At 31.9% G+C, this 23,310-nt stretch overlaps 1 protein-coding gene across 4 annotated transcripts in view; it reads right to left on the bottom strand.

The window, feature by feature from the left end:
- Positions 1–4,644: 4,644 nt before the first annotated feature.
- LOC123688882 (androgen-dependent TFPI-regulating protein-like) overlaps positions 4,645–23,310 on the bottom strand; it is a 33,030-nt gene continuing 14,364 nt past the window's right edge. The window contains exons 1-4 of one of the 4 annotated variants that reach the window (XM_045627616.1): positions 16,413–16,593; positions 10,537–10,701; positions 6,600–6,967; positions 4,645–5,367 (exon numbers count right to left, since the gene is read on the bottom strand). In XM_045627616.1, coding sequence (XP_045483572.1) covers positions 5,187–5,367; positions 6,600–6,967; positions 10,537–10,701; positions 16,413–16,454 — 756 coding nt within the window. In that variant the 5' untranslated portion in view covers positions 16,455–16,593 and the 3' untranslated portion in view covers positions 4,645–5,186. Of the gene's footprint in view, positions 5,368–6,599; positions 6,968–10,536; positions 10,712–16,412; positions 16,594–23,310 lie in introns of those variants that run through there. The other 3 variants (XM_045627618.1, XM_045627617.1, XM_045627619.1) reach the window with 3 other exon arrangements.

Genomic DNA, 23,310 nt, shown 5'->3' with positions numbered 1-23,310 from the left:
CCACGGTATGTTTTTCTGTTTTGATAGAAATTACTCAGCTCAGATTTATGTCTTTAGTGTAACTGAATCCCAAAAAGGTTATTTGATTCGAGGGATCAGGGATCAATTGTATTTTAAAATTCATTCTGATCGTGTGAGTATATAAATCGTTCAATCTTTCGTTTATCTTTCATCTTATAAATTATTGTAAATATTTAATGTAGAAAGAGAAAATCTACAAATTCCAGTATCAACCTTTCTGAATGGCAACAGTATTTTTCTCTGAACATTTCAACATATATTACTGATATCATCATTTGATCAGTCAAATTCATTCATGCAATTAATATCGAACGAAGATTCGGCTCTACTATCTTCAGATGTGTTGTTATATCTTAAATATGTATCTAGCTAAAGGACAATATATGTATAATTTGTATATATTTAGAGGTACTCATTACGATTATGCTTTAACAATATTGAAAATGTATGTTTAGATATGATAGTGATGAAGAATATGAAGAGAAAATGTATATAGTATTGTAAAAATGTTGATTGGAAAGGATATATATCTGATTGAACAATTGGTACCTGTATATTAATGTTGGATAAGTTGTGGTAAAAATAAGAGAGTTCGATGTATTGATAAGATGAATAAAGTAAAATGTGAAATATGTCTTTTTTTCTTTCGAAACCAATCTTCTGATCATAGAATGAGTATAATCATTTCCATTCGGATACTTGAGAGCTCCACAAAGAGGTTTATTGTACAGAAAAATTTAAAAAAATGCTAAAGGCACCGACGTGTTGTCAGGAATTTATGCGCGCTTGATTAAATTTTCATTGATATAATTTTACACTTATCTAAGAAAATTCTGTCTTCTTGCACCATGAAAATATGAAGTCGCTACGTTCTGCTAGTACACGACAGCATGTCATGGAGAATTAGTTTTCACCTCAAATTATCTTTGAGTGAAGCGATCCCAATTATTTGAAACCAATTTTGGTTTAAAATTACAGATATTCAGGCAGAATGGCAACCCTTTATCCCAAAGGCCTAGGGAGCAAATAAGAATTGAACTGAAATCAGGAGCTTTTAAGCTCTTTTCCATACCGAAATCATACGTTCAGCAAATGTCATGGGTATAGTAGTAATTTTGGGAAAATTTGATTCAAAAGGAAAAATAAATATTTTTTTTGGAAATTATATGTTGGTAAATTAATTCAAAAACGTAGTAAAGAAAGGAGGAAATCACTGAAGTCGAAAGCTTTTGAGGGCTCTTTCATTCAAGTGCCAATTGGGCTCATATGGAATCCACAAAAGTGTTTATAGGTATACATGAATACGCTCAAAAGTCTAAAAATCCAAACAAAATACGGTTTTTTTTTCGAGCTTGAAATTATTATTATTTTATATTAAGCAAAATTTCCCCCTGGTCCAATATTCTTTTTAAATTATCTCTGCTTTCGACTTTGAAACATTGATACATGATTTTGCGAATTGTGTAACACCTTCAAGATATAAATCTAACCCAAAGATTTCAGAACATATTCGAATTCAATTTTCCTAATCGATTCTTGCAGAACTAGCAAGGTAGGTTTTACTTGATTTTCTTTTAAATTTCGAATTCATAATTTGCTATTGGAATAGTTTGTGATTTTGGTTCTTCTCTATTAATTTCTACTATTTTTGAATTATTTTCATCTTGCCACCTGAGCTACAAACAAAAGTATCAATATAAAAAAAAAACGATAAGGCAAAACCTTTGTCAGTTTGAAGGATTGTTTGAAAAATATGAGGAGAGCATTGATTTGAATTAAGGAGCTTTTGAGCTCTCGTCCTTCATGCGTCAATTATACACCATTGGAGACCTCAGTACTTAATGTGCGCATATGTGGTCTTCAAGCGCGAATTTACCGTAGATATGAACGAACGGGCACTTAAAAAATATCAACTCTTTTATTTTTTTTATATTCTCCTTGAATTTTCTCTAGTTTTTACTCCGCAATCAACACAATTTTTTTATGAACCTTTAAATGTTTATTTTATTTACACACGCAAAATATCCGAATTAATTCTTGCATGATATCCAATTCGAATTTTCTGTTCCTTATAAGAAAATTAACACGCTGATTATTCAATATATGAATACACTAAATCTCAACCTGACGACAATATTGGGTATATAATCTATGTTAATTGTCTTCTTGAATTTTCCATGGTTCTGGATATGCAATAAACATAAAATATTGCAGGAACTTGAAACTGTCATTATTTATGCAAAATTTCATCACGGTAGAATTCGCAGTTTTGTAATGTATCTATTTTCTAAGATGTTTCTTCAAATCTCTTTCAATCGTTAGAAAATAAATCTTCGCATAGGTAGTAATTTTTCAGGTTTCAATTCTATGAGATATTTTTTGAGTACATTTAAAGGAACATAGAGTTTCGAAATCATAAGCATTTACCACTCAATCTGCATATTCTCACCTTGAACAAACTGAAGTTTTTATTAATAATTGTTTTTAATCTGAATTTATAGGCATCTCAAGGTATACCTTAAGTATTTTGAATAGTGTACTGTTGTCTTAATAAGAAGACAAGGGTAGAATATAGATACGATCCGTAATTTTTTACTAGGTAATATAATAAGACCAACATTATGATTAGCATAGAAGCTGTAAACAGAAAAACATGGAAAATGTACATACCCAAGTTTACGGCTATTCAACAGTGGGTTTTGTAGCTGATAACGAGTGCTAAGAAAACTGAGAGGCAAATGAGTAGCATAATATTCCCACCAATAAGGAATAACAATATTTTCTCCTTTTTAGTGAATTTTCCCATTTTATGCTATTATATATCGATATAAACTGAAAGGTACTTGACATTTATGAAATTGTTTCTGTGTCCACGCCACACAAATAATAATTTCTACTTTGCTTTTCTGCTATATCTTGATTTCCAGAAAAGTATATATCTACTACTATTACACTGCATCAATTTGAAAAGGTACCACCTTTAATATCTTGGCCCCCATAAAAAGTTAGAAAAATTGTAAAAGGTACACTTTGGTTCGAAGGGAGATATTTTATACCGTTGATTTCAATAAATTTTGTCAACCTGAAATCATAAATTGGAAGGAGGTTGGGTGACCTTTTTTTGAAGGTAATTGGATGGCTTTTTCAAAAATACACTCTACCTTTTTTGTTTGTAGTTTCGAAAAATGAAAAAAAAATTAAACACAGTAACTGGGTAAATTTAGTTTTTTCAGTTCTAATTAATTCATCAATCAACAAAACTTGTGGTCTCCGTTTGTATTATCGAGCTGATAGTTTGGTCAGTTTTTTCCTGATTTATCCAATATTCCTATAGCACATTGTTACTACCCTCTCTGAAAACCTATGCGCTTCTGAGGTTCAATAACATGTATACGCGAAATGAATTTATGGAAATTGAAGGTACGGAAACGGAGATACAGATGCTCTGAGCGACAATACCAGAAGCTCATTTAAATATACACAATATTGGACTGTGCTTGGGAGGAGCCAATTTGATTAAATTCGAAATGTAATCTCACGTTGAGTTTATTGGATTTAGACGCATGGGTGATTTCAGTTTCCGTATACTGTAAGATTTTCCCCCGAAAATTCCAATAAACAGAGTGAATTTAGAGAAACTGCTTTCGATGCAATATTTTTAATTTAACCAATGAATATTGGAGTTTTTGATACAAATATAACTCTTCCATTTTATTTCCTGCTTGTTGGAGGTACGGGGCTCAATTTTGGAAATTCAAATAGGAACCCCAGTTTTTCATTGTAGATTTGTATTCTACGGCAAAAAAATTTGTACGAACATCTCTTCACAGAAGACTCTGTTATCAACTTTTAATTTTCGTTTAATGGATTTTAATGTATCCCTTCCATTATTCATTTAAGGTACATAAAAATTTGTCTTCCTACTATTCGTTGAAACAATGGAAAACAATGTGCGCATAGAGATAGACGCCTTGAGGGAGATTTCTTCTAAATTCCAAATAATATTATGTCAATTGATACATTCTTATTAATCAATTGAAGTATTCTGAACTGAAAACAAATATTTTTGTTATTTTTTAAAGAGATCTTAGCTAGAGTTATGGTCGCAGTTCTCGGAAGGCTTACCGAACCAAAACGACCTCAGTTCAAATAATAATAATAATAGCTAGCTCTTATTCATTAATTGGGTAATGAACATTGGAAACAATTCAATAAAAATATGGCTCAACTTTCCTTGAAATTTTCAGTTTGAATTCATAGCATACGAATATTGCCAGAGAATTGAATATTCAAGGAAAAAACATTATCACAGCGTTTTATGAGGAAGAGCTATTGAAAATATAATACCTGATGCTCTTGCTATGAATTCTAAAAAAAATTATTTACCAGCCAGTTAAAGACTGTATTGAAAATATAAGCAAAACATGCCCTTACCTAAAGTGAATCAGTCAATGAAAATACTGACTCAGAAAACTTAATATATCCCATAAAAAATACTCAATATGTTATCAACATTATTTAACATCAATTACATTGAAAGACAAAAATCCCAAAAATACTTTGGGAGATATGGAATGAGCTCAGGAATAGGTATGATGATTCAGAGGAATATAGCTCTTTTTATAAGGAGTGAAAAAGTTATATTAGTAACTAGATATATTACAATATTTGAATTTCTAACAAAACAACATTTAACAAAATATGAATGAATAAACATAATTATATTTTCAGTAATATTTATTTTTATTTATGCTCAATGATTTCTATTCCAGGTCTCCCAAACCTCCATGAGACCTCTCAGAAGCTTAGAGCTTGTACCAGATAAGAGAAAAGGTTGTGAGTAGTTATGCCGTTGTGTCCTGTGTAGGCTTTGTTACAGTGTCCTAGTGTAGGCACAGCACTGTTAATTATACTCCCAACAAAGAATGGTTGTACGACACACCCTCATCCAGAAAAAATCTTTCAAACACCGGACCTTAGTCTTAGGAGTATAGAGTCCTACTGACGGGACAACCGACTCTATTTTCTCTCCTAAAAGTTGTTTCATACCGTTTCGATCAGGACTCTCCTTTTCAGAAACCATTCGAAAGACGAGCATAGCATATTACAGTCTCATCACCAAAATAATAATTGACTACTAATTTATAATTCAACAACTTCACACATCAATCCTTAGCAGTAGAAGGTTTGGCACCCCTGATATGTTTCTGAAGTCTCAGTCCAATGAAAGAATTCAATATTGTCCATAAATATGACAATGTTAGAAGGCCTGCTGTTTGATACCAAGTGTAAAAGTTATACATAGTATACAAAAACCGTCCCTTTTCAATATAATGGTAGAAAAACCTGAAATAAAACAATAATCATTATCAATTGTGAGTTAATGTATCGGAATTTTAAAGAGGAATATTATTAATCAACATAACCTCAAATGACCTTCAAATATAAAAGAATTCACATGCTTATAGGTATCTATGAAACTTCCATGTTATTTGAATCAGGAAATTAAAGTCACTACTACTACTAACCTTAAAATTACCCGGTATGATATTATATATTAAAAAATTCCAATGTTCTTCTTCTTCATTTACTAGAATTTAATTCTTTACCAGGAGTAAAATGTTATGTATTATCATCGGAGCAGGTGGATGTTTTTCGGTTGCTGGGGGGGGGGGGGTTTATGGATGAGGTTATCTTGTTATTGATACTTCTCTGGGTTTGCAAGCACTGTACTTCACTTATCAATTTTGATTCATGCGCAAAATCTAAAAACAACATGTCAACGCTGGATGAATGGAAAAAGCTTAAATTCGTTTGTATCTCCATTGTAGCTCTTTTTAAAAGGTTGAAGCATGATTTCAGATGGTTTTTGTTGTTAAATGAGAGACCACGCTTGTCGCAACATCTTTGAGATTAACCTGTATTAATGAAGGAAGCTCACAGAAAATAGAGATTGATATGTCAGAGTTCTCAAATCTATTTTTGATTTTCTTGATATGTTCCCATTCTTAGTCAAACCATCAGAGAAGATGTTGAATTGGTCCAAAACGCTTTATTAGTTATATATATATATATACGTGATCGAGATAAATGTGTTGTTTTGTAGACTTCGAGAGTGAAATTATAACTGACTACGAAATGATCAGATCTCAAAATTTTCTGATCTACAAACCATCCAAAAAGAGGCTTAAATGGACTGGAACAGATTGTAAGATCCACAATAATTGATATTTAATTATTTCGACGAGTTATTCATGTGAATAATCCATTATTGAGGATGAATAAATTGTTTTTTTCGATGATCCCATGTAAGGTTGACATTGACACCAATACCTACATTTAGAAAAATTTTCGTAATTGCAATACGTTTTGGGGCTAATCGAAGAGAGAACATAGGAACAAGGAAAAACATATAGGAAGAATCTATTGGTCAGGTAGTTTTGTGGGCAAGGTAGATCTTTTGGCTAGGTAGATAAACAAGTTGAGTAGATTCTGCAGCGCGTACAAATTCATAATTATTCGAAAAATTACAATGAAAAGCATATAATTGCATACTAATGATTGAATACGACACTTACAGCGTGTAATAGATCGCAGTCACAGTGCTTATTAGATTGAAGCAACTTTTGAAGCTCACTCTCAGTTGATCCCCTGTAAAAAATAGCTCCAATACAGCGAATATTCCTACCGCCGTATGGGCAACATGGTTGGCATATTTTGTGAAAAAATATTCCCCACTTACAGGAAAAACGAGTTCCCTATCGTAGAGGTAAAAAGTCCAGAAAAACACAGTCACGAATGATGCAAAGGGAAACAATAACGTGGAAAACACATAATCCTTCATACGCATCAGTGATGCCCGCCAAACGGAGCTCCAGATTTTCCAGGGTATATAATCTTCGATGTCTAGACTAAATACTATTGAGAAATAAATGAATTGCATCACCTGTAAATGAAAAAAAAATATTAGAGTCAAATTGGTCTATTGATTGAGTATTTTAAATAAAGGTGAGTCAATAGTGTTCGATCGGTCGATATAACTCTTGGAAATTTTGGGCGAATGATTCAAATTTTGACAAAATCGGTAGAACTCAGCGCATTAGCTTGAATTACTTTTGAGTCTACAGGTGGGTCTGAAAATGGTGAAACATGATAGCACCCTGGTTCTACACGTGGTTCGAAAAACACTTCAATTTTTAAAAATGGCATTTAAAAAATGTCATTAGTCCATTTGATCAAAATGGTATGCCCTGCATTTATTTTTGCTTGTCGAATACCCTAGGATTATCATTTTTGTTGAGATGTGTTGTTCCTGAAATGAATAGCTTACAAAATGCTCCGCATTTCTTGTTTTATACGAAGGCTGGTACTAGGGATTCATCAAGCCAAGTAGCTTGAAATTTGAACCAAATACTTCACTTGAAAATCAAGCTCGTGAAAAATTACATACTTGAGCTTGACTTGACTTGATTCAAGATATTTATTGCTTGACTTGATATCAAGCTACTTGATATTACTTGAGCTTGATATGCACGCGTCGCAAGCATATATTTCTGCAATCTCGTGCGCGTTTAGACAAAAGAAGTGGATTCCTCGAGCGCCGAGAGACTGAAGCATTCGCCAGCATGACTTTATTAGTATTTTTCTCAGATTTCTTTGAAATCTATTGGTGAATTTTGGTAGTTTCAGAAATGTCTTTCGAAACTTGGCCAAAATGGCCAAGGATTTTTTATCAACATCTACAGCTGCTCTAACAGTTACAACAAATTTATTTTTTTCAAAGTTAATTTCTACAAATTGGAAGTGTCTACACAGTTTAACATCTGAACTGTCAAACCATAGACAACAACCATCGAAACTTCTCATGGAGCTTAAAAACACCAGTTATACAGGGTGTTCGTAAATTGGAGGTACAAAGGAAAATCATCTGATCATTCCAATTTCGGAACTAATTATATTATTTTTACATAGATATTAGTGAGATTTTTCTCACTGTATGATACGATACTGATAAGGGATTTCATTTCCCTCCTTATGTCAAATTTGATAGTTCACTTTTGGGACGAAATTGGCTCACTGAAAATTACGTATCCTTGCTCTACTATTTTTATTAGGTGTGGATAGTATACTCAAAACCATAGGACATTTTATCAGAAAACGAAAAAAAATTATAATCAATATTTTAGTGACAACAGATCCATTGAGTTGAAATTTTGCATGTTGTTATACAGAATAACAATTGAATTTAATTGCGTACTGAGCGTCACAACAATTTTAAAAAATTCAGGAAAAAAACTAAATATTGAAAAAAAAAGGGGGAAAGTAAGTACTGATGTGAAGTCAGGAACTTTTTATTCATTGATTTCATATTATGCCAATTGCATCCTTGGTAACCACGGATAAATAAATACAGCTATGTTCTTCCCAAGGACGCAATCGGTGTATGAATTAACGAGCGCTCAAAAGCTCCTGAATACACGTTAGTACTTTTCGAATTTTGTTGCATAGATATAGTTAACAATTATTATATAATATTTAACTTTCCAGTAGTTTAGATGCGGTGACTGTTGCTGAGATAGCTACTATCACTACTAGTTAGCCCATAGATTTACCTTGTAGGTAGATCCACATTGCCCATAGATTCACATTGCCTATAGATCTACATTTCCCATTGATCTACACTGTCGGTATATCCGCATTGCGCCTAGATCAACATTACCCATATATATACTTTTTAGATCGAGTGCCCATAAATAATATTATATTTAACTATCGAGTAGTTTACATGGTGACAGCTACTATCACTACTATCGGTACTACCCCTGTGAAAATGAGCCTTTACCGTCAACCCGTATAATTCAGGTATACTAGGTAATGTGTAGAACACCTGGGGCATCAAGGCAATAATATCGTCGATCACATTCATCTGATCATCACCTATATAAAATATACACTTCCTATGTAATTTATAGAGTAAGTAGGTACTGATATGATTTCGTTCACAAAATCTATCTTTTTTCTTTTTTTTCATTTAAATTAACTTGTCTGAGCAGCTAGGCCATCGACACAAGGTACAATGTACTTATCCATCTTGATTATTTATTATTTATTTCGAAAGTTTTGAAAATTAGGGCTGGGTTCTAGTCACAAATTGTATATTTCAAAATTCTAAATTTAGAATTATATATATTTCTTAATCAGAACATCAAACCTAACAAACCAAGCTAAATTTCAATTAACAAACAATATAACAACAAAACAATAAAATCACTCATCTTAAAAATTCTTGAAATTATTCTTCTCTTCTATTTCGTCGAATTATTCCTTATGAATTTCTATATATATTGATGTATCAGTGAATTGGTCGTTTTCACCAACATGAATCGCTTCCAGTTTCTTATTATTTTTTTTTCAATTAAAGTTTTCTAATTTCTTAAATTGAGTTTTTGAACCCTGAAAAATGTCATTAGAGTATTGAAAAGTCAATATTTTTTTTTTGTTATTGGATCGAGATATCAAATTCTAAATTAAATATTTCATTTAAAAATGAAAAAATAATATAAACCATTCATAACAGTACCTTCTAGTTACGCTTCTAGTACACCGCCAATGTGATAAATGAATAGATTTTAGCCTGTTTTTATCAATGTTATAGTAATAGGACAATAGGTACTGTTATCATTTAGTAATGCAGATAGTTCTTGAATAGTCTTTTTAAAAAAGTCAGGTATTTTTTTCTACCAAGGATAACTGCATTGAAAAATATTCATTGATACTTAGATAACTAGGACATGTTAGAACATTGAATAGGTACTTAATTTTATTATTGATCTTTTTCAATTCAAACTTGAATTTTTATTAACATTTTTCCTTTTTTTTGGGTACTGGGATGTTTTGGATGTAAGAAGATTGACAAAATTTAGAAATTTATTTGAATTATACTAGGTATTTTTGGCTGTATAAGAGAATGAAATGAAAAGATTAGATAATATATAATAGTTATTTATGCAACAAGTGCAAAAAGTGATTGTTTATTGCACTCGACGTGTTGTCCAACTCGGCCTAACGGCTTCGTCGGACAATTTCACGTCGAGTGCAATAAACAATTTTTGTACGAGTTGCATACAACATTTTTTCTACGTTCGTGCAAAAAGCAAAAAAATGATTTATTGAGGTGCGGCACTAGGTGTAGGAAAATGAAGAGCCCATCTTGAATACTTTATTATTAATATCGATTTGCATTGAAACAGGAACTAATACGTTACGAACAATTGGGGACAGCACGTTGCAGTAGAATGGCAGATGAGTGCAATAAAAACTTTATTGCACTAGTGCCATAAAGAATTTCTTTTTCCACTAAATATAGTTCAATAAAGTTTTGCTTTTTGCATGAATGTAGAAAATAGAATTTATTTCATTTGTTAAAGATTTCTCATCGATATTTTGAATCATAAATATTATTTGTAAAATTTCAGAATCTTCAGTCAATTTGTGCGGTTATCAAATTATACTCACCACATTCCAATTGGAAAAATATCTCAGTGGGTACTCTTGTACATCGGCCATATACCTATTTTCTGGAATTGAGTCTTTTGTATAATCCAATTGCCATATTAATGCTGTGATGAATATCAATACAGTGAAGCTATGGAAGCATAGTTTCCGATCTTTGAGCATCATCTGAAAACATCTGAAATTCAAATTTTTTGGCAGATTCAAAATAAAGAGGAGTTGATATAAAGAATTCAGATTCGAACGAATATTTGCCACAGTAAAGCTATTAGTTCTTATTTTTGTGTTCAATGTTGTTTGAAGCTTTTGGGAGATATTCATGATTAATTCTTTAACGAAATTAATTTTCTTTAATATTTTTTTTCTTTATCATGAACATTTTCATCCTATGACATACCTCATTTTCGAAGCATAAGCGAGTGTTCAAAGTCATTCCTAAGCAATGTTCTATTGAGTCTGTTTAGTTATGTATAATCTTTGAAGTTACGATTTCTGGCCATTCGAAGTATTTTTGAGTGCTAATCCTCGGTTGTCAAATTGAATTTTATTTAATCTTCTGTTAGGGAAATATCAGATAAATTGTTTCAATATATTCTACTGACGACGTTGTAAATATCAAATTTCACATGAAGTCTTGAACTTTTATTTCATTTACCTATATCTACTAACTAACCTACTTTTATTCACTATATTTCGAACCATTATAGGATCTTTTGTTTCGGAAATATAGAGTAGGAGACTGAGAAGAGTTGATACAAGGGGAGGTTGAATACACTTTCAAATTTCCCGTCTTGGTTCTTCAAAGAACGCGTAATCACGTGCAGTGCCTCTATAAATGTGAAAATAGTGTCTGTTGAAATTTAGAAACGATCGCGTCATGAACAAAAGTTTTCAAGCTGTGTTTTCTACATATTCGATGTAAGATGTAAGAATTTGTATAACAAACGACAAGCTTTATCTCTCTATCAACAAAAACTAACGAAATGCATTTCTTTATTCTTGATGCGCATTTCATTTAGGTCATAGTAGCCAGTACCTAGTACAGATCTTCAATCGAATATCATAATAATATGTTCACATCCTATATTTTCTAAATTCTTCTTCTAGGAAGATTCAATACAGTAAATCTCACCTCAAGTTTTAAACAGAAATGCAGAAACAATTAAATGTGAGTTTGATGACTTGGATCTTCTGGACGAAAATGAAAAAGATTAATTTTCCGATGAACGCGGAAAATAATGAATTGCAATAGATGCAAGTGGATTGCCACCTTCATCAGAAAATGGAGTGCCATTCAGCCTGTGCAAGTATCAGTAGATAAATAAAAATTTTACTTGCCAATTATGTAGGAATTAGGTAGTGTTATGATAATGAAAAATTGATTTCTTCTTATTGATTTTGCCTTATTTCTTATTTTATCAAACATCCCTTTTAGTGTATGAAGCATCCCATGTATGGGGAGGATTGAGATACTTTGCACCAACAATTTCAAGAACTCATAATCAAGGTTTAAATTTCCATTTTCAGTTATTAAATATTGCTAAACGTTTGAGCGAAGTCCTTAAATTTCCATCTGACAAAAAAGGATTGGTGAATGTTAAACACAAATGTTTCATTAACAATTTTTTAAATAAGATATCAACCCTCCCCAGTCTTCCTTACTTATTTCATTTTTTCGATATGTTTTACAGTTATAATGAGATAATCAACTTAAAATTTGTACGAACTGGACCAGACGATGGATATATGTAAGCGAATTTGAGGAAGAATTGATTGTGTCGAACCTTATCTTTAAGGACTATTTTCGGCTCAAAAGTCGTGACGAATTGCTGGAATGAACGCTAAAAAATATAATTCGTGCACTGAAATTCATTATTAGTAAGGTTGATAAAGGTCTTTACTCTTTTGGAAATATATGCATGTAGGTAATTGCCCAATATTCAATTCATTGATCAATTAAACATTTAATCATTCTCTGTTCACATCTAATTAAAAATATTCTGCAACTACCTTCTCCAATAACTACATACATTGAAAATAACTCTGAATGAGTCGCGTAAAACAATTCTATACATATATGGAAATAATCTCATTATTGACGTGGCTCGACAGCAACTCGTTAACGAAAATGTAATTAGAGTTGAAGTACTTTCGACCGTCACAAGCCCACAATATGTTGCAACAACACCACGTATAACGTGGTGGGATTGTTAATATGTATGTTTAATTCAATTCAGAGTGGCTTTCTGTGTGTGGCGGTCATAAACCCCATTGAAACGATACTGGAGAGGGGTTGACATCACTTCTGTCACTTGCACTTAATCCCCTGCCTGGTCTTCACGGGCCACTTGGGTTCGATAAGGGTGAGAACATGTCGAAAATTGGTAGATAATGTTGCAATCAAACATTCAGATGTGAATAATTATTAATTCGTAATTACAAAGTTTTTTATGATTGGGTTTTCAGAAACGTAACAATATATTGATAAAAATCAATCAATCTATATCAATCTGGTATTTAAACTGCCTTTTTTTTTCAGGACGTCTCTTGCTATTCCTTTCAATGGTATATATTGAAATGAAAATGATTTCATTCATAAAGTAATAGTGAATTAGTACCTATAATAATCTTTGGTCTTTCATAGTGTGCGTCATTAGTTGTCTGGAGGAATTTCATATTTAAAAATTTAAGTATAAAATATGTCATATTGCTTATTTTGCAATATTGCGTATGTGAGAGTTCTATAATAGAAAATGGCAGTATCTTTGTTAGTGTAGATTATTGTATTTTGTTATATGATTATTGAAATGTTTTTTTCCAAATTTGACCTAAGACGCAGTCGATCGCAAAAAACAAGTTATGAGGGAAATGTTAAACTAGCTGAGATATTGTTTTCTTTAAATTGGGGTGTTTCCAGAAGAATCTTTATCAAAGTATTCCATCTAACGAACAGAATAATATTAATCCTACTCCAACTTTAAACTATATAATAAAAAAATTTGCAATCTTTGTGAGAATAAATGAAATAACCTGATAATTGAAGAGAATTTGAATGATGAGGATGAGTGATGACATATTCCATCTTGGTTTGTCTCATATAAGGACTACTTAATGAAATAATCTGATGTTACAGAAAGGTTGAGAATTTTTCTATAAGTATTTTGAGATAAGTTTTCCGAAAACTGGATTCCGAGGGAAACTATTACAATAGTTGTTTGAATTGTTATTTTAACCTGAAAAAAATGCACCTCAAAACTTAATTTCTTACCTGTATAATATGATTTCAAGATTTTTACTGTTTTCTTCGTAGGTCTTTTAGTGTTCGAGATATTAAGATCGAATATGAGATATTTCTCACCTACTTGGTAACTACATCATTCTGTATGCGGAATACCTAAGTGTAAGAATCTACAGTAATTTTTTTTGGACACAAACTCTTTTCCGCTATATAATTTATCGTTGTACACCGCTGGTGAATGGAAACATATAAAATTACTTTTTTGTTTTATTTTCCAACTTATTTATCCCCTGTAATTTTCACACTGCACACATCTCCGACCGTTATCCAGAAAAATAGTTAGATAAATCACACAAATTTCTCAGAGAAAGTGAGCTTTGACTGCAATTTTTATTTAAACGTTTCGGTTTGTTTTGAATTATTCGCCATTTGAAAGTTGGTCTATATATGATCGGGTTTTATCCATTGTTTCTTATTTTACAGTTGAAATAACGTTAAAAATTATATGCGAATGACAAAAATTGATTTAATTTTTTTTAATAGATGCGAATACATGAAACTTACAAAAGACAAATTAGCTTATGAAACACTAAATAAATTTCGTATTTTACAATCCACCAGCGACGCACTATAATAAAGTTTTAAAGGCTTGACCTCTGAGAAAATATCAACCTGTAGATTTCAACACTCAGTATGCATGGATGTCAATCCTGAAACTTTCTGTTTCAAATTTGATTTTAATATCTAAAAAAATAGCTATAATCAAAAACAATTTCAACGCTTTGTATATCACGAATGAAGCGGATAAGAACACATGTTTGTGGACAAAAACGACCACGGGCGTAGCCAGGTTTCAGTTTCGGGGGGGGGGGGTTTAAGACAAAGGCGTATACAGAAAGAATAATGGGAGAATTTTTTTTCATGGAAATAAATGAGTGTTTGGATTGTACTAACATATACATGGTAGAGCAAAAATATCAAAATCATTCTCTGAATATGCCACTGGTTCCAGATAATAAAGCGAATAAAAGTGCTTGACATAACCATAATAATATTTATTACAAAATATATATTTAACCATATAAAAAACAAAAAAGGACAAGAACATTTGATTTTATTTACATATTATAAAAAAAGTCTTCTGTCTTTCTTTTTAAATATATCAACTTCATGAGAGCCAACCCATTCAGTCTATTTTCACTAGTTTTATTTCTCAAGTATGTTTTGAGAAAAAAGCATTCTCAAAATCACTTTTTGAAATTTTGTTTAGAGTTCGCAAATTCAAATTTATGTGTAGAAAGTTTATATGCAAAAAACCGGCAAAAATGAAAATTTTTCCCTATTTTGCATTTTTTCAATAGTTAATCATGATAGCAAACCTCAGATTCGAATTCTGTACCCCATTAACAAAGAAAATAAATCGAATAAATCAAAACTAACCCATCAACTGGATTTCAGCAGACATAGATAAATATGCCAATTTTGAACTATCGTTTGAGCCAGGTTTATCGACAAAAAACTTGATGGAAGAAAACGCCAGAAGATGAAATTTTTTTCTGTATTTTTTTTTTATGTTCCGTCACGAAATTTTGGGGCTAAACCTCAGATTCGAATTCAGCACCCAAAAAATATACATATACGATCGAAAAAATCACAACTACCCCATAACTTTCCCTTGAGGGGCACATGTGAGCACAAATTGACTGGATTACGTAGAGGTAATTTGATTCAGATTACAAATGAATTGTACTGAGAGTGATAATCTCATTCACTTTTTACAAATTCCATTAAAAAAAATATTTTCGAGATTTTGAAAAATAAAATAGGTTTCAAAGTGAACGATCTGTTACTGAATGTACTACGAATACACTGTGTCCGTAAAGTATGGAAAAAATTCATTTTTAGCTAAACAGACCATTTTGAGAAATAATCCTGGAAAATGTCGATTTTTATTTTAATTTACCGTATTTTAAAATAATAATCAGGGTAATATACAGGGTGAATTACTTTCGAGTGATGACGTCATCGTAATTTTTGTTTAAATGGAACACCCCCATTTTGTCTCAATTTTCCGATTACTCTAGCTGAGTTTGTCTGAGTTGTCTACAAAACTATTGTATTTTTGTCCACCCTGTACCAATTGGAATCAACATGTGATACATTTTTGGAATCAGCTCACCTATAGTAATCGGAGATTACTCATTCATTATTGTTCCATTTAAAAAAAATGACGGTGACGTCATTACTCGAAAGTAATTCACCCTGTATATTAGATTATTATTTCAAAATAAGGTAAATTGAAATAAAAAATCGACGTGTTTCAGGATTATTTTTTAAAATGATCTGTTTAGCTAAGAATAAATTTGTTCCATACTTTACGGACACAGTGTATATACTCCTGTTAACTTGACGTTTCGTTTCAATAAATTTTGAAATCTTAAATATTTCGGGGGGGGGGGGTGTTGAACACCCAAACCCCCCCCCCCTGGCTATGCCCGTGAAAACGACACATTTTGACGCAAGAAAGAAGAAAGTGTTGATACTTAATACCCTGCAAATAATTGATATAAATTTATCGTAACTCGCACTTTATTCATTGTGCAAACAACTGATGTCCTCATATCTATTGCCAAAAACTTACTTTTATTACGAGCTTTTTTCGAGCAGATAAAAGACGAAACATCACTGGAAATTATAGGTACTTCCCAAACAACCCATATATTTCTTGAAAGTTCACATCAGGAAGAATATTACAAATTTCATTAACTATGATTATAATTCTATATACATTTACTCAAATAATTGACTATCGAACTACTCATTTTTGATGAGATTACATTTGTAGAAGAGCCGATTTTTGCACATACACTGGTTGGAAAATATTAGTAGGTGTTTTATTACTGAAGTAGCTATTGTTCGTCATTCCTATTCTAAACTCAATGAAAACTGAATGGATCTTTGTGAATGCTTATACTGATGAAAATTATTTAATGGTGAATAGGACAAAAAACACTAATTTTTTTTTTCTTAATAGCAATGTACAAATGCGTCAACAGTTGGAAATGTTTTTAATACTTTTCCATTCAATTTTATCAATAGATAATTATCTATAACATTTTGAGGAAATTTGATAGCACTTTTTTAGGTAATTGAAGGAACGTTCAGAGTCGCTGAATGATGAAAGAGTTGATTATATATAATGTTTGCTGACCATCATCTAAATATCCTAACAATGACTTTATAATAAATCACATTGTCTCACCAATGTAATGTAAGTATAATAGGAATGTCCACTTCACTAGCGCAATAGAGGCATGAATGGACGAACTCCCAAATGCTCCTACCTTCAAGTCAGTATTTTTCTATTTTATTGTTATGTATTATTATCTCATGAGTGTACATCCACTGCGCTCTTACGAATATTATTCTATTTTTCCCTCGTCAGATAGTTTTTTTGATGAAGATGGTTATCTGGCTCAGAGATTTTTTTTATTTCATTTCGTTTCAATGTGGTATTTATTCAGCAAATAAATTTGCATAATAATATAATAGCAAAAATAGAAATAAAAACAAATCTATCAAAACACAGTTTTACATGATCCGTTAGTAACATCACCTTGAAATATTAAGTAGGTATATGAAGTATAAAGTGCTATACATGAAAGCTTTTGTTTTTATTGATGATTCGACCGTTTTAATTTGTGAAAATCATATAAATGATTATTTGAGAGTATTGTATTGTGAACATTACGTCGATTCATTTTATTTTCGCTATGTCATTCTGCTCGTGGTTAGAAATCAACAGTGTTTTAAAAACTATAAATTTTCAATGACCTTTCTACATGCTATAAGGAACGTAAATATATTCAAATCAGCAATACCTATAACTACCATTAAATAACGGAATTAGCAGCAAAACCCTAAATGCAAACGAAGAAAAATGCAGATGACTTACAATATTAACGTAATTTTATCTAATCCAGTTCGTTTTTCAGTTCTTTCTGATAGGCATAAATTATTAGAGTTTTTAGAACATTATTCGCATATTTATTAACATATCATTTCAAATTATTTTGTTTCATTGTCAGAAGTCCAATCTATGAGGACGTCAATCGAAACAATATTATTTATAGTGCAAATACCTTATTAGGATTGATTTAATCAAAGAAAATTTCAACAATATTAAATTTTTCGTTTTTAAATAATTTTCAACCGACCCTTATAGCATTTATGATTTTTCATAAACGAATATGAAAAAAAATCATTGAGTATATACAGATGGAGGAAATCAGATACTTTAGATTTGATTCGAAATTTACAAAAATAAAATTTGAATATGAATATATTCATCATGCATGAATCCGTCACTCCGTAAGTCCCAAAAGTTTTAATGTTTTTCAACATACGCGTTCATTCTAATAATGGTTATCGTACATTGATTCAACGAGTACGTACGTTGAATTAACGTACAACGTTTGTTAATACAATGAACAAATTTCATTGGGACAATGAAATTTCATACGTTGAGCTTGTCTTGATGTATCATAGTAGTGGTATTTACGCATATTTGGTGTACATTGTCCCAATGTACTAATGTACAGGGTGGGCAAATAAGCGAGGTAAGCGGCTATATCTCAGGATCCACTCATCGTAGAGACTTGCGGTAAAAAATGTTACCACTAAAGTGTACATGAGAACACACTGGAAATTGTTTTGAATTTCATACCTCTACCGCTAGGGGGCGTAATAGCTACCGTCGAGTAGAAAAAAGAATTTTACTCGAAAATGTTTCATATGAAGTTGAAGAAAAAATATCATCACCGTAATCCTTGGAAAATTCTCTATCTTTTTGAATTGTCACTTTCGGTTTTACGACATCAAATAAGGGTAGGTGAAAGGGAGAAATCTGACTGATTGAAACGCCTGTAACTTCAGTTTGGCTCAATATTTTTGAGCAAATTAGGTCTCGTCTGAAAGATAATATCTTGTTGATTGAGGACAAAATATAGTCATGATGAATTTGTTTTTGCTGCTTTCGATAGGGGGCGCTAAGTCAGAGGTTCATTGTTTTGTTCATTTTACTCAGAAATTTCAAATGTAATGATAGGATTTCCTTAACAGAAACAGAAATTCCATCAAATTTGCATGAAAAAACCTGCAGGTTGCAAAACGATAATTCCAGGCGTCCTGAAGTTATGGCCGAAAGAAGATATTTTTCAACTGATGCACCGCGAAAAACCAAATTGTGTCTTTAAGATCTGACAGAAACAGAAATCCTATCAAATTTGTATGAAAAAACCAAAAGGTCGCAAAGCGATAGCTTCAGGCGTTCTGGAGTTATGTGACAATTCAAAAAGATAGAGAATTTTCCAAGGATTACAATAATGATGTTTTTTCTTCAACTTCATATGCAACATTTTCGAGTAAAATTAATTTTTCTACTCGACGATAGCTATTACGCCCCCTAGCGGTAGAGGTATGAAATTCAAAACAATTTCCAGTGTGTTCTCTTGTACACTTTAGTGGTAAAAATTTTTACCGCAAGTCTCTACGATGAGTGGATCCTGAGATATAGCCGCTTACCTCGCTTATTTGCCCACCCTGTACAATAATTCGTTGACCCAATGAACTCGTTCACCGTACTATTTCGGTAAAGAAATTCATTGCCTCAACGTTATTTTTCGTTGTAAATACGTACCCTTTTCGTCCAGTGATACTAAGTTGTTAGCAATATATTTTCAAGCATTATGTTCAGTCACAAAAACTCTAGTAAAAATACAATTCTGGCTTTTTATATAAGTACCCATATTCAATTATTTTAGAAATTTTCAAGAGAAGGCTATCGACATATCTGTTCAGAAGTCACATTACTTGATTCCGAATAACATTAATATTTGTTTTTTATATTTTTGTCTTTTATGAAATATTTAGTTTATTTGTTGGTGTTTTGCTCGATGCTTAATATATTATTTTTTAATGATTTTCTCATAGAGTGTGAAATTATAATAATTTTTTTTATTATATTCATTGTGAACCTCTGTGATTGGATTTTCTGTTGAGGTTCCTGGTGTGGAAATGAATAAATAAAATGAATAAATTTTACATATGCAGTGTAAAATTTCACCAACAATTGTTAAACATTCCATTTAATATATTATGATTTTACTGAAAATGAAAAAAAGAAACCTAATTTTCTTAGATGCATATAAAGGAAGACTCCCAAAACCGGAGATTTGTTCATCTATAGCTCAATTGAAATAATTTTTCCGTTCAAAGCATCGAGGATGTGAAAATTGCTGCGATACGATATCGACTTGATCTCGCCCCAATCTTAAATACCCCATTTATATCTATAAGGGTTACCGATGGTGTCGAGACACTATTGAACTGGGTATATAAAATTGGAAATGATCTTGGCCAGGCTTGTCATCCGCAGGCAGTCACTCTTTCATGAACTCCCTCGCAGCACCCAGATACTGAGAAAAGTTAATTGAAATATTATTAGTATTCTCTCTGTTGAAGTGCTTCAGATCCCACTCCTGATTTTTCATAATTAAATTCTGAAATTGAAATGTTCTCCGAATGCCGAATGCTTCTTCGGCATTTTGAATTGGCGGTTGGAATAAATTTATCTCATTCTAGTTTGGGGATCGAGGAATTTTACTTGAAGGAGTTCGGAGGGGACTTCTTCAATTTTTGCTAGGTGGAAAACGATCTGCAGCAGATGAGCTATACCCTGTTTTCCAACAATTTACAAGGTGATTTCTATGTCTATGGAAACTGTTACTAGAACTTTATCTTCAGAACTATAATTTCTGAGAGGTCTCCTATAAATCTGAGCAAGTCGTTTAGAACAATTCGGGAAAGGAACATACGTGAAGTAAAGAAATTTGGATGAATTTTTGCTTGTAGTGAACCAATCTCACAATTTCTGTATCACTGCAATAGTCCGGGAGCCACTAACAGATATACATGACCAAGTTCCTCTCAAACGGAAATTAGTAGAATGCATCAGGTAATAGAAATAAAAAGCACCGTGAACGACTCTGCTGGAGGGACGAGCGGCGGCAGCCCCCCAAACAAGAAGAAAAAAAAAATAAATTCACTCATTTCCTCCCAACTGAAAATTTGTCAAATTGTAGCTAACCCAACATCTAGACGAAAAAATACAATCAGCTGGCTATAGCATGGTGAATTATACGTCAGCTGGTGCCCCAAACATGAAAAAACAAATATTTTCAATGACAGCTCTGACAGCGACTCTGATAATGAATCAGAAAGTGCTACACTCGCGAGAAAAGGACTTTCTCCACATGTTGCACAATAATATTTAGTTACTTCCACTCTCTTATTCAGTATCAGAGTAGCTGTCAGAGCTGTCATTGAAAATATAATTTTTTTTTTCATGTTTGAGGCACCAGCTGACGTATAATCCACCATGCTATAGCCAGCTGATTGCATTTTTTCGTCTAGATATTGGGTTATCTACAATTTGACAAATTTTCAGTTGGGAGGAAATGACTGAATGTATTTTTTTTTTCTTCGTGTTTGGGGGGCTGCCGCCGCTCTCCCCCCAACCGAGTCGTAGCTGACGTTCACGAGGCATTTCATTACTATTAAATGATGCATCTCACCAAGTATCTCTCGAGAGGAAATAATCAACCAAATTTGCACCTGGCTCCCGGACTACAACAATCGCTATATTATTTAGTTAAAATATCCTTGATTATCGAATTTGAAGCCGTTATGGTCTCAAACGATAAAATCTACTCACTGATGATAAATTCGGGGTCAAGTACGTTATATTTGTTAGTGGGTAATATCCGAATAGGGGTTTCGTACATACTCAAGGCCATTCAAAATTTGTTTTTTTTTTGTTGATTTCGAAACTCGATTGAGATGACAATTAATATTCAAATATTAAATAATAAATAAAATAAAAACAAAGTACAAACAGGTTACATGATGGAGCCACAGTGTGGAGAAACGAGAAACAATTGTTGCAGACAATCGAATAGTGAAGTGGAAATTACTTTGTTTCAATTTTATTCATAATGAATTTCCGCCAATTAAGGATCGAATCTATTTAAAAATAAAATAATAATTTCGAGCGTCCTGCAAAATTACAAAACGGTCGCGTAACAGGAACAAAAAAAAAAAGAATTGACAACAAATTCTACGGAGTTGGGAGTTGATAAGAATTAGAATTTAAAATCAACACTCCAGAAAATTCAAAAAGAATATCGGAAAAGATATATTTAATACTTCTCTGGCAACACATCTCATCGGAAAGAGATTTTTGGGTTTATATTTTGAATAACAATTTCATGTTTCGAGCGAAATTTTGTGTTCATAACGTCTTCTGAACTGAAGCAAATTTAAGGAGGATATCACAGATAAATTAATATTCCTTTGAGAACAAATCCCACCTAGTTGAAATTCTGCAAGTATTTATGCGCCGATTGCAGTTTATCAGATATCATTGTTGTTGTTTAGTTTATGGAGATGAGGTGTTGTGCTGATATGATCCTTTTGGCTTAAACTTTTCAGTGATTATTCCTAACCTAACCTAATTTCAACAAAGGCTAGCGTTACGAAAACAATGTTTTTAGGGTTTGGGTGACCCGATCAATATGAAATATTTCTTTAAGCTTGTAATTAAACATTCACACATAAGATTTCAACTCGGTCAAATCTATTTTCAGAGAAATATTAGATTCTTTTCTCAATAGAAGCATATTTGAATATTTGGTCCATCGCATTTTGGTATTTAGTAACGAATATGCAGATAGTTGAAAAAATATATCATTAAGACATTCATTAATAAAAATATTTTTAGTATTTTTCGATTCATTTTTCGAATAAAGTAAAATCAATGAATCGTGTAAATAAGTCTATTTGATAGACGAGAAATTATACAAGGTGAGTCTTGGCTTGGTACATACATTTCAACAGGAGATTCCTGAGATAAAAGTAACACTTTTTCCTTTACCATTTTTGCTGATTCGGCTAGGGATAGGGGCTTATGGAAAAAATATTTTTCAGTTATATCTCTCAAATTTTTCTATCGAAGGAAATGATTTTCGAAGAATAGTTCTTCATTGATATGATAAATCTTCTTCGAAAACAAGATTCCATCCAAATCTTCCAGTTTCTTCGTTATGACGATTACATTTTTCGAAAATACCAGAAATTCGATGAACCCGATCTTTGAAGTAATTTGAACGCACATTTTATTGAATATTTCACCATTTTAAAAAAATTAAATATTGTTTATATTTTCTCCTATAATACATTGTTCTCGGAAAATTTGATCTTAAAACAAAATTATACGTAGAATTTAATGGGAATTGGGTACTTTGGATATTCATTATCCAAAGTACCCTCAACTCAGTTGAAAAACCCACTGAAATGAATATGTATTTGCTACGTTTTCATGTCTCAAATTTTAAAATTGAAGCACTAGGCTACTTTGGAAATGAAGTTTTTTGAATGAGCTCACCTCAACTCTATTTTATTATTATTTATCGCCAAACGAA

This window comes from Harmonia axyridis, chromosome 1, assembly GCF_914767665.1.
Source record: "Harmonia axyridis chromosome 1, icHarAxyr1.1, whole genome shotgun sequence".
NCBI classification, from domain to species: Eukaryota; Metazoa; Arthropoda; class Insecta; order Coleoptera; family Coccinellidae; genus Harmonia; species Harmonia axyridis.
Note: the sequence above shows the minus strand (reverse complement) of the source record. Positions and strands in the feature narration are given on the sequence as shown.